General features: G+C 35.8%; 1 protein-coding gene across 1 annotated transcript in view; it reads right to left on the bottom strand.

Annotated features, from left to right (window-relative positions):
- Positions 1-13,304, bottom strand: part of LOC108536244 (EF-hand calcium-binding domain-containing protein 13-like) — a 192,365-nt gene that overhangs the window by 97,303 nt on the left and 81,758 nt on the right. Inside the window, exons 12-13 of the mRNA XM_017882831.1 lie at positions 10,048-10,152; positions 6,984-7,037 (exon numbers count right to left, since the gene is read on the bottom strand). Coding sequence (XP_017738320.1) covers positions 6,984-7,037; positions 10,048-10,152 — 159 coding nt within the window. The remainder of the gene's footprint in view (positions 1-6,983; positions 7,038-10,047; positions 10,153-13,304) is intronic.

The raw sequence follows: 13,304 nt of genomic DNA on the forward strand, positions 1-13,304 counted from the left end.
AAAAAAAAAAAAAAAAAAAAGAAATATAAGGCATTTACATTAAAAAGCAGTAAAACTACATATAGAAAAAAACCATTAAAAGGGATAAACAAGTTGAGCAAGGGTTACAGGATAGAAGATCAATATACAAAAATCAATTATAGTTCTATAACTAGCAAAGAAAAATATGAAAATGAAATTAAGTAAAAAATTCCATTTACAAACCAACCCAAATGTCCATCAATGATAGATAGGATTAAGAAAATATGGCACATGTACACCACGGAATACTATGCAGCCATAAAAAAGGATGAGTCCATATCCTTTGTAGGGACATGGATGAAGCTGGATGCCATCATTCTGAGCAAACTATTGCAAGGACAGAAAACCAAACACTGCATGTTCTCACTCCTAGGTGGGAATTGAACAATGAGAACGCTTGGACGCAGGGCGGGGAACATCACACACCGGGGCCTGTCGTGAGGTGGGGAGAGGGGAGAGGGATAGCATTAGGAGATATACCTAACGTAAATGACGAGTTAACGGGTGCAGCACACCAACATGGCACATGTATACATATGTAACAAACCTGCACCTTGTGCACATGTACCCTAGAGCTTAAAGTAGAATAATAATAAAAGAATAACCAGTACCACCCACTTCAAAAACATACCAAAATATAAAGACCAACAACACAATGAAGAAACTACATCAGCTAATCTGCAAATTGAACAGCTAGCATCATGGTAACAGTATCAAATTCACACATAACAATATTAACGTTAAATTTAAATGGGCTAAATGCCCCAATTAAAAGACACAGACTGGCAGGTTGGAAAAAGAGTCAAGACCCATCAGTGTGCCATATTCAGGAGACTCATCTCACATGCAAAGAGACACATAGGCTCAACATAAAGGGAGGGAGGAATGTTTACCAAGCAAGTGGAAACAGACTTTAAACCAACAAAGATCAAAAAAGACAAAGAAGGGCATTATATAATGAGAAAGGGACCAATGCAACAAGAAGGGCTAACTATCCTAAATATATATGCACTGAATACAGGAGCACCTAGATTCATAAAGCAAGTTTTTTGAGACCTACAAAGATACTTAGACTCCCATACAATAATAGTAAGAGATTTTAACACCCCACTGTCAAAATTAGACAGATCAATAAGACAGAAAATTAAGAAGGATATTTAGGACTTGAACTCATCTCTGGACCAAAAGACCTAAAAGACCTAAGAGACATCTACAGACCTCTCCATCCCAAATCAACAGAATATGCATTCTTCTCAGCACCGCATCACACTTATTCTAAAATCAACCATACAATTGGAAGTAAACCACTCCTCAGCAAATGCAAAAGAACAGAAATCATAACAAACAGTCTCTCAGACCACAGTGCAATCAAATTAGAACTCAGGATTAAGAAACTCACTCAAAACAAAACAACTACATGAAAACTGAACAACCTGCTCCTGAATGACTACTGGGTAAATAATGAAATGAAGGCAGAAATAAATAAGTTCTCTGAAACCAGTGAGAACAAAGACGCAACATACCAGAATTTCTGGGACACATTTAAAGCAGTGTGTAGAGGGAAATTTATAGCACTAAATGCCCACAACAGAAAGCAGGAAAGATCTAAAATTGATACCCTAACACCACAATTAAAAGAACTAGAGAAGCAACAGCAAACACATTCAAAACCTAGCAGAAGGCAAGAAATAACTAAGATCAGAGCAGAACTGAAGGAGACAGAGACACAAAAATCCCTTCAAAAAAATCAATGAATCCAGGAGCTGGTTTTCTGAAGAGATCAACAAAATTGATAGAACACTAGCAAGACTAATAAAGAAGAAAAGAGAGAAGAACCAAATAGACGCAATAACACATGATAAAGGGGATATCACCACCGATCCCACAGAAATACAAACTACCATCAGAGAATACTATAAACACCTCTATGCAAACAAACTAGAAAATATAGAAGAAATGAACAAATTCCTGGACACATACACCCTCCCAAGACTAAATCAGGAAGAAGTCAAATCCCTGAATAGACCAATAATAAGTTCTGAAACTGAAGTAGTAATTAATAGCCTACCAACAAAAAAAAGCCCAGGACCAGATAAATTCGTAACCAAATTCTACCAGAGGTACAAAGAGGAGCTGGTGCCATTCCTACTGAAACTATTTCAAACTACTGAAAAACAGGTATTCCTCCCTAACTCATTTTATGAGGCCAGTATCATCCTGATACCAAAACCTGGCAGAGACACAACAAAAAAAGGTAATTTCAGGCCAATATCCCTGATAAACATCTATGCGAAAATCCTCAATAAAATACTGGCAAACCGAATTTACCAGCACATCAAAAAACTTATCCACCATGATCAAGTCGGCTTCATTCCTGGGATTCAAAGCTGGTTCAACACATGCAAATCAATAAACACAATACATCACATAAACAGAACCAATGACAAAAAACACATGATTATCTCAACAGATTCAGAAAAGGCCTTTGATAAAATTCAACACCCCTTCATGCTAAAAATACTCAATAAACGAGGTATTGACGGAACATATCTCAAAATATTAAGAGCTATTTATGACAAACTCATAGCCAATATCATAGTGAATGTGCAGAAGCTGGAAGCATTCCCTTTGAAAACCGGCACAAGACAAGAATGCCCCCTCTCACCACTCCTATTCAACATAGTATTGGAAGTTCTGGCCAGGGCAATCAGGCAAGAGAAAGAAATAAAGGATACTCAAATAACAAGAAAGGAAGTTAAATTGTCTCTGTTTGCAGATGACATGACTGTATATTTAGAAAACCCCATCGTCTTAGCCCCAAAACTCCTTAAGCTAACAAGTAACTTTAGCAAAGTCTCAGGATTCAAAATCAATGTGCAGAAATCATAAGCATTCTTATACACCAATAATAGAGAGCCAAATCATGAGTGAACCCCCATTCATAACTGCCACAAAGAAAATAAAATACCTAGGAATACAACTTACAAGGGACGTGAAGGAACTTTTCAAGGAGAACTACCAGCCACTGCTCAAGGAAATAAGAATGGACACAAATAAATGGAAAAGCATTACATGCTTATGGATAGGAAGAATCAATATTGTGAAAATGGCCATACTGCCCAAAGTAATTTATAGATTCAATGCTATTCCCAACAAGCTTCCACTGATTTTCTTCACAAAACTACAAAAAACTACTTTAAATTTCATATGGAATTGAAAAAGGACCTATATGGCCAAGACAATCCTAACCAAAAAGAACAAAGCTAAAGGCATCATGCTACCTGACTTCAAACTCTACTACAAGCCTACAGTAACCAAAACAGCACAGTACTTGTACCAAAACAGATATATAGACCAATGGAACAGAACAGAGGCCGCAGAAATAACACCACACATCCACAACCAAACGATCTTTGACAAACCTGATGAAAACAAGCAATAGGAAAAGGATTCCCTGTTTAATAAATTGTGCTGTGAAAACTGGCTAGTCATGTACAGAAAACTGAAACTGGACCCCTTCCTTACACTTCATACAAAAATTAAGTCAAGATGGATTAAAGACTTAAATGTAAATCCAAAAACCATAAAAACCCTAGAAGAAAACATAGCAATATCATTCAGGACATAGGCATGGGCAAAAACTTCATGACTAAAACACAAAAAGCAATTGCAACCAAAGCCAAAATTAACAAATGGGCTCTAATCAAACTAAAGAGCTTCTGTACAGCTAAAGAAACTATCATCAGAGTGAACAGGCAACCTACAGAACAGGATAAAATTTTTGCAATCTATCCCTCTGACAAAGGTCTAATATCCAGAATCTACAAGGAACTTAAACAAATTTACAATAAAATAAAAACAACTCCATCAAAATTTGGGCAAAGGTAGCTGGGCACACTGGCGGCACCTGTAATCTCAGCTACTTGGGAAGCTGAGGCAGGAGAATTGCTTGAACCCAAGAGGCGGAGGTTGCAGTGAGCTGAGATTGCACCACTGCACTCTAGCCTGGGCGACAAAGCAAGACTCCATCTCAAACAAAAAAAAAAGTTTGACAAAGGTCATGAACAGACACTTCTCAAAAGAAGACATTTATGCAGCCAACAAACATATGAAAAATAAGCTCATTATCACTGGTCATTAGAGAAATGCAAATCAAAACCACAATGAGATACCATCTCATGCCAGTTAGAATGGTGATAATTAAAAAGTCAGCAAGCAAACAACAGATTCTGGAGAGGATGTAGAGAAATAGGAATGCTTTTACACTGTTGGTGGGAGTGTAAATCAGTTCAGCTATTGTGGAAGACAGTGTGGTGATTCCTCAATGATCTAGAATCAGAAATACCATTTGATCCAGCAATCCCATTACTGGGTATATACCCAGAGGATTATAAATCATTCTACTATTAAGACACACACACATGTATGTTTATTGCAGTGCCATTCACAATAGCAAAGACTTTGAACCAACCCATATGCCCATCAATGATAGGCTTGATAAAGAAAATGTGGCACATATACACAATGGAATACTATGCAGCTATAAAAAAGAATGAGTTCATGTCCTTTGCAGGGACTTTATGAAGCTGGAAATCAGCATTCTCAGCAAAACTAACACAGAAACAGAAGACCAAACACCGCATGTTCTCACTCATAAGTGGGAGTTGAACAATGAGAACACATGGACACAGGCAGGGGAACATCATACACCGGGGCCTGTTGGGGGGTGGGGGGAAGGGGAGGGAGAGCATTAGGACAAATACCTAATGGATGCAGGGCTTAAAACCTAGATGATGGATTGATGGGTGCAGGGCACATGTATACCTCAGTAACAAACCTGTACATGTATCCCAGAATTTAAAGTTTAATAAATTGAAAAAAAAAATGACCTAGATTCAATAAAAACCCCAGCAGTACTGAGGGTGAATTAAAGTTTGATTTGAAATGTATAAGGAAATACAAAAGGCCACGAATAGCCAGGGCAGTCATAAAAAAGGATTTACACTTCGGATATAAGATACATTGAATATATTAAAAGAATGGTATACTGGTGCAAGGACACACAAAAAACAACAATAAAGTAACAGATTAAATAGTCCAGATACACAAACACATTTATGGTCTTTGATTTATGAAAAGATAGCCTTATGCCGCAGTGAGAAAACTATATTCTTTTCAATAAATGGTGCTGAATATCTACTTAGAAAAAACTGAATTGTCACCCTTATCCTACATCATGGATTATAGATCTAAATGTGAAAGTAAAATAACAAAGGTCCTAAAAATGAAATAAGAAAATATTTTCATGGGCTTGGTGTAAGCAAGGATTTCTCTTCTTGTATTTTAAGTTCAGGGGTACATGTGCAGGATGTGCAGGTTTGTTTTATTTTATTTTATTTTATTTTATTTATTTATTTTTTGAGATGGAGTCTCACTCTGTTGCCCAGGCTGGAGTGCAGTGGCGTTATCTCGGCTCACTGCAAGTTCCGCCTTCTGGGTTCACATCATTCTCCTGCCTCAGCCTCTGGAGTAGCTGGGAATACAGGTGCCCTCCACCTCGCCTGGCTAATTTTTTGTATTTTTAGTAGAGACAGGGTTTCACCGTGTTAACCAGGATGGTCTCGATCTCCTGACCTCGTGATCTGCCCACCTTGGCCTCCCAAAGTGCTAGGATCACAGGCTGAGCCACTGTGCCCGGCCATCAGTTTGTTATTCAGGCAAACGTGTGCCATGGTGGTTTGCTGCACAGATTATCCCTTCCCAAATATTCTACCATAAAAGAGAAGACTAATTAGACTACATGTAAAAATAGGAACTTTTGTTCTGTAAAAAGTATAATTCAAGTGAAAAATCTAATACATACAGTGAGATATTTGCAATTTATAACCTACAATGGACTTGTATCTAGAATATATTAAAAAATAAGTAAAAGACAGCAAGTTTAAAAAATCAAAAGTAAAAGACAGACATCCAAACAGACAAATAGATAACAGACATTAAGAAGAACTTTACAAAAGAGATTATCCAAATAACTAAGAAATATAAAAAAGGTGCTCAACATCATTCATCATTAGGGAAATGCGAATTATAAATACAGTGGGATAGTAATACATGTTAACATGGAAAAGACAGTATCAAGTATCAGGCAAGGATATAAAGCAAAACTCTCATACACTGTTGATTGAATTGTAAAATGGTACTACTACTTTGGAAAATTGAATGACAATATCTAATAAAGTATACATAATTCTATAACAAAGCAATCCAATTTCTATGTTTGGCCACATAATCATGCACATATGTTCACCAAAAGGCATGTATAAAAATATCATTTGTAATTGCCCAAACTAGAAATGTCCGTCAGTAGTAGAATTGACAAATACATTATAATATACTTACACAATGGAATATTACACAGCAATGTATCCAAGTACAACAAACCAATTGAAATCATTCCCCATACCAAAATAGGCTCCCAAAAGATTTCTACTTGATTACAGTTTATTAGTCTTTGTACTATAAAGCAGTGAAAATGAGCAAACTACTGCTGCATGCAACAATGTGAACAAATCTGAGAATAGCATGTGACATAATGTTGAGTGAAAGAAATTAGACATAGAAGAATACAGATTGTATAGTTTCATTTATGTAAAGTTCAAAAACAGACAAAACTAGTAAATATGTGGTCCTAGAATTCAGGATAGTAATTGCCTCCAAAAAGTAAGGAGGAAGAGTGTATGTAGTGGTATCAGGAGTCTTCTGGGTTATGGGTAATCTTTTACTTCACAATCTAGGTTATAGTTAAATGGGTATGTGTGTATGTTCATTTTGTGATAATTCTTAAGTTGGACACATATGATTATATAATATAATTATATATGTCAAACTGTAGTAAAATATTTATCATAGGAAATATGGCTTAAAATATTAGGATCTTAAATTCATAGTAACTTCTTACTAACCTGTAATAACTTGCACTGTATCCATCAATGATTTCAAATCAGTCTCCCCTTTAGCTGTAAGATAAAGTGAATTCAGGAAAAAATTATTTCTAAATAATAATCCAGAAACCAGCTAAAGTTTGTTATTATACATCATTATTTAGCTTCACCTTAATTGAATAACTCTTTTTTGTCATTTTTCAACTTTTTAAATTCTTAGAAACAAAATAGTATGGTGTAGCACAATAGACAACCCCATATGTTCTCAAAGAAAAAAGTGAATAATAGATTTACATGTAGCAAGACAAGAACTTCCATTCCAAGAAGGCTAAAACATAATTTCTAATTGTATTATACTGTTTAAACACAGTATTTAGAACTATTCCCCCACAATTTCATATATGCTCTTTTCCTATCCAATTGAAACACATAAACCAAAGTTGAAATTAACTCTTTCTACATGCCTATTTCAGATGTATAATTATATTTGAGGACTACGCTTATTACTAGTATCAGCATTTAAGCTTCCATTTTCTCTTTATTTTTATATAATAAGAGCAAAATTTAAGTATGTATGCATGCATATGTATATGCACAATCATATATTAAAATAATAAGAGAAACACTGCTGTCTAGAAAAAGATGGCAACTACCAAATTGAAATGCCAGCTGCCAGACCATGTTACCATACCGTCATTTCAGCTAAGGTCCCAAGTTTGAATTCACAATACAAAGGACAATTTGAGGATGTTAATGTATGAATGTATAAATAATGTATGAATGTATAGGTTGTATGAGAGATAAACATATAAAAATTGATGACTATAATAAACTGCTATGGTTGAAGCCAAGGTTGAGGAACTAGAGCCCACCCTATGTATCACTACCTCTTTATCTTCTTCCTGCATAGCAACACTTGAAACAATTCAATAAAACATAGTCTTCAAGAGTTAATTCCATATTAGTAAGCTGGCCCTTGACCATTGGACCGTAAAGTCTGGCTTGGGAAAGAATATGTTCTTACTGGGCTATTATGCTTTCTTATAAACATGATGAAAAATACCATCCATGCAAGTTAATTCTCTGAAGACCCTCAATTCTGATAATGACACAGGTCTTTGGTGACAAAGACCATATGTTCATCTCTGGTCTATTCCTAACAGACTTTGATATAGCATGTCACTTGGAATTGTTGCAAATAAATAGTTATATTATACCAGGTGTAAATATTACTGTCCTGACCAAAAGCAGTGCTTCATTTTCTTTAGGAATTATCCTGTCAATATCTATTCATTCACTTATTCATTATGTCATTCTCTCATTTACTCAGTAATTTGTTCATCTCTAATTTAACATTTATGGAGTACCTACTTATATGCCAAGTGGTATTCTAGGTATTGGAAGATAAATAATATGTCCACCCCTACTTTAAGGCTCATATTAAAGTGATAAGATAGGCAAATAAACATAAATATATAATTACAGTACAATGTGGCAAATATAATGAAAAATATATGCACAGTTATCGTGGAAATACAGAAAAGAGGTATCTAATATAGTCTGGGTAGTTAAGAGAAAACTTTCTGAAAAAAAAAAAACATGGCTCTCAATTCTGATAAGCAATGAGAGTTAGTCATATGAAGGGAAAGGAGAGGCCCTCTGAGTAATGGAGATATCATAAACAAAGCAAGGAAGTGATTTTAAAAATGATATAAAATATAAGTGATATAAAGTTACTTTATTCTATAATATAAAAATGGAATAAAAGTGCAATATTATTGGAGGGTAAAATACTAGATTAGGTAAACAGGATCCAAATCATGAAGGAACTTGTTTTCCATATCAACAGACTTAAGACATTTTTTAGTACATGATTGTAAGTCATTAAACACTTTTAAATTGAGTCATGATGCGGTCAGATTTGCATTTCATATAGATCACTATGATGGCTATTTTGCAGAAGCCATTGTAATAGCTGATATCAGGAAGGAAACAACCTGAAATATGACAATGATAGAAGGAACAAAGAGATGTTAACAGATTTATATATAGAATTTTTTTCAACGTTTCATTAGGTAAATTTTCAAACATATGGCAAAGTTGAAAAAAACTGTACAATGAACAGGCCTATCACCTAAATTCTACTATCAACATTTTAGTATTCTTGCTTTGTCGTATATCCAATCATCTATGTATGGTAGTTTGAGGTAAAACTGGCATGACAAAGTGATAGTCCAGATAGGAGGTGATAGGAAACAAGTGGTTATAAAAAATGAATCCCACATAACTAGCTTAGATGACTAAATAGACAGTGATAGCACAAATGGGACAGAGAATATAGGACTAGAAGGTAGCTTGGACAGGGAACCAGTGAATTCAGTTTCAAATAGGTCAAAGGATGTCTCCTAAGGAATATCTGAGTAGAAATGTCTAGCAGGCATTTAGATATACCAGTCTGCAGTGCAGGAGAGAGGTCTGTGTAAAAATACAGACTTGAAAGTCATCAGCATGTAGGTGATATGTAAAACAGTAGATATGAGTGAGATTTTCCAGAGAGAGGATGTAAAACGAAAATCAGAATGAGAAAATCCAGATTGTGGTAACAACACAGAAGCTAGGGGAACAAAATTTCAAGGTCAGATTTATCATCAGTATCAAAGACAGCAGAGAGCTCCAATAAGAAACAGATTGAATAATGTCTAATGCAATTGACAAATGGCAACTTATGATGTCCTTAGAGAAGTTTCAGTAGTGTTAGGGAGCTGAGTCAGAATACAAAAATGAATGGGAAATATGGAAAGAATACACATTAACTTTCTTTCATTCCTTTCTTTTTCCACTCTTTTCTTTGGCTTCCTGAACATTCCCAGATGTGAAAACAATCTTGGAATCAATCTAGTCAAATGCTTTGTATTCTGTGTGGATTTAGAAAATGAAGACAGGCTTTGTTCTTGCTCTGAAACTGAAACTTTCTGAGATGTTGCAAGGTTTTTTATTATCACGAAATTAAACTGGTTTTAGAAATACTCATATGTAAACCCTCGACCCTCTTATGAAGAATTTTTTTATATCTAAAATGAGTTACCATCAACTGGAAGGTTTCTTGTCAGCTCTCCAAGTTCTTCTTTGGTAAGTTCAATCCCCATGTTTCCTAGTACGTTGTCCAAGTCTCTGATATCTACTGTCTCTCCTTAGTAAAGAGAAAGAAATATGAAAATTCCCACTAATGCTGAAATGTTCCACCCTATATTTGCTTGTGCATTAAAGATTTTGTTTTGCAAGTAGACTTAAGATCACTGGAACCTGTTTAAATTTACACAGAGATTCAATATGGTTAGAATTAAGCTTAGTTCCCTTAAATCTTTTTAGAAGAATAACATACACACCATAAACTTTCAAAGGGAACAAAATTAGCTTCCAGCATATTATTCTTATAATGAAAATAAGAATTTCTAGTGAAATGAGAAAATTACAATGGTTGGAATAAGAATACATGGGTTTGAAAACTGTTTTCTACTATTTATTATCTACAGGAACTTATTCAAGTAACCTAACTTCTTTGGTTTCCAGTTTTGTGTTGTATGAAATGAAAATGTTCCTACCTGTTTCACAGAGCTTCTGTGGGGGTAAAGTTACATGTGAAAAAACCTAGAATTCTGTCAGCATAGCAAGTGCTTGATACATTTCAATAACTACTTCTGAGCAAAAGGTAGGCTCATTTACCTTTTTAACCCAAACTAGACTCATTGTCCACTCTAACCACAATCACTGAATGGCAATTCTCTTGCATTTCACAACCTTTAAAAATAAACTCAGTCTCTTCTCTAGGAAAGTGTATCAAAATGTGTATAAATATGATCAATATAAATAAACCAAAAAAGACATTCTGCCAAGATAAAAAATAACGTAAATTATGTTAGATCCATATATTGGAAAGTAGCAGGATTCCTTCTCAAGTGATTAGGAACTATGACAACAAAGAGGTAAATTGAGAGTGATTTGTTAATTCATCACCCATCTTACCATTGAAAGCTTTCAAACCAGGTAAGATTTCATTCTGATACATCTTCTCAGACTTAGTTTATGTCTTTACTGTGAAATATATCTGATCACCTATTTATGGTCATTACTGAGAAAAAACTTATTGTAAAAGACTAATATTTAGCTGAGAAGACAAACATTTAGCAAAGGGATATAACCGAATATATATTCATCATTGTGATGATACATGTCTTTCTTTGGGATGAAGGGTAATGTTCAAACAGTGTACATCACAAAAGACATTCTTAGATTTCCTACAATGGTAATAGTTCTTTACTAATAATGAGTAATGTCATTCATAGTAGTAACAATAGATTTCAGACCATGCTCTCCTACGCTACAGCTAAGTCAATACAAATGTTTCATAGCCTTTCCCCCAAGTTTGAAATCGACCAGTAATTCATACCTTTTGACACTGAACTTATTTCCATAATGCTAGAGTTTGGCTTTTTTTTGACTTTTCACCTGGCCTCTCATGCACCTGTTCCAGGAATCCAATCTAATGGGTGTGGATCTGTGAGCAGGTGCATACATATACACTCTTAAACTGATAATTCCCAAACCCTAATTGTTTGCAACCACTATGAGCCCACAAATAATGGAGATGGAAGTTTTGGGAAGGTAGAGGAGTGACAGAATGATCAATCTTTCCCTTTTCCCGTCTCTTCTCAATTCAAGTCTGCTTGATGTGTACTGGCATGTTATAATTACTTAACTTTGATTCCTGGATTCTCCTGAATAAAAAAAATTCAGGATTTAGAAGTAGTTTGAAACTTCAGAATAAAGGCTGAAGCTCCCTCTTCTTATTTCTCAAAGGTCTGCACTCGGGAAAATAGGAGACAAGCGTAGAGATGGTCAGTAACAGTCCACCACATTCCAGTAGGAAGACCCAACAGAAGGATAATCCACCATATCAGGCTTTTCTCCTGGGGTCAGTCACCAGCACAAGCAACAGCACCAGAGAGACTGCATAACACATGATCTGTGAAGTCTATTTATTGTAAGGTATCTATGATAGTGGCAAGACATCTTAAAAGAAAACAATTGCAGAAACCAGCCAGGCAGGGTATACTCAATATATGCAGAAATAGAAACACAGGATAAAGGTATCACATCTTTCAGGACAGATAATATTTACAAAGAGAGAAAAGGGAAGAGGGCATCCCAGATGGCACATGTAGGCTTTAAATCCTACACCTAATATGAAAATGAAGCTATTTGGTGACAGTGATGGTGGGAGGAGGAAATCAATCCATTGTGGTGACAGACTGCCATGTTATCAGCATACCAGGACTTGGCAGGGTCCCAGGGGAAAATTCTTTTATCCAGAAAGTGCACACATGTGGACTCCACAAGTAGCATCTCCCCTTATAGCCTTCACACTGGAAGCAGATGGGCAACAAGTACACCAGCACTGCTGGAATTCATAATAAAAACTGGCAATCGCAGAATCACAAAAGGCCAGAGCAACACCTATAGGCTGGCTGGGGCTCAGCTGGAAGAACTGGAATGGAACACTTTGGCAACCATCAGAGCTTAAACACCAGGAAGGCTTGAGAGGAGGAGTATACAGGGACATCTGGAAGCAGGAAGTAAATAATTGACTTTAGAACTATTTCCCTATAGCTGAGATACTGAAAACAGGGAACCAAGGTACAAATTCAGACCAGAAGAAGCCTGGAAGAAGAAACAAGACAGGGACCAGTAAGTAGCAGTTGGGCATAAGCAAGAGGTACATCACATGGTAAGAAGTAAGAAACAGCTGCTGGTCCTGTGATTGGGTAGGCAGCCAGGATGACAGGATAGAGAAGCACTCTCAGTTATGAAGATCAGAAGGATGGTGAAGACAATATATCATTACAATCTGGAATCTTAAACCATTATTTCCACCAACCAAAACAATGTGGTTATGGCACAATGTCTCCTTAACCTGTAAGTTCTGCACTAGCTTCACGGAATCCAAGAAACAGGTAAAATGCACCTAAGATGGCTTCATAAATCTTCACATTCTATTATTCCATTTCCATTTCCATAACATTCTTTTTTTATATATATATGTACTTTGAGTTCTAGGCTACATGTGCACAAAGTGCAGGTTTGTTACATATGTATACATGTGCCATGTTGGTGTGCTGCGCCCATTAACTCATCATTTACATTAGGTATATCTTCTAATGCTATCCTCCCCGCTCCCCACAATAGGACCCAGTGTGTGATGTTCCCCTTCCTGTGTCCAAGTGATCTCGTTGTTCAATTCCCACCTATGAGTGAGAACATGCGGTATTTGGTTTACTGTTCTTG

Source organism: Rhinopithecus bieti, unplaced genomic scaffold (genome assembly GCF_001698545.2).
Source record: "Rhinopithecus bieti isolate Rb0 unplaced genomic scaffold, ASM169854v2 scaffold_12928, whole genome shotgun sequence".
Lineage (NCBI taxonomy): Eukaryota > Metazoa > Chordata > Mammalia > Primates > Cercopithecidae > Rhinopithecus > Rhinopithecus bieti.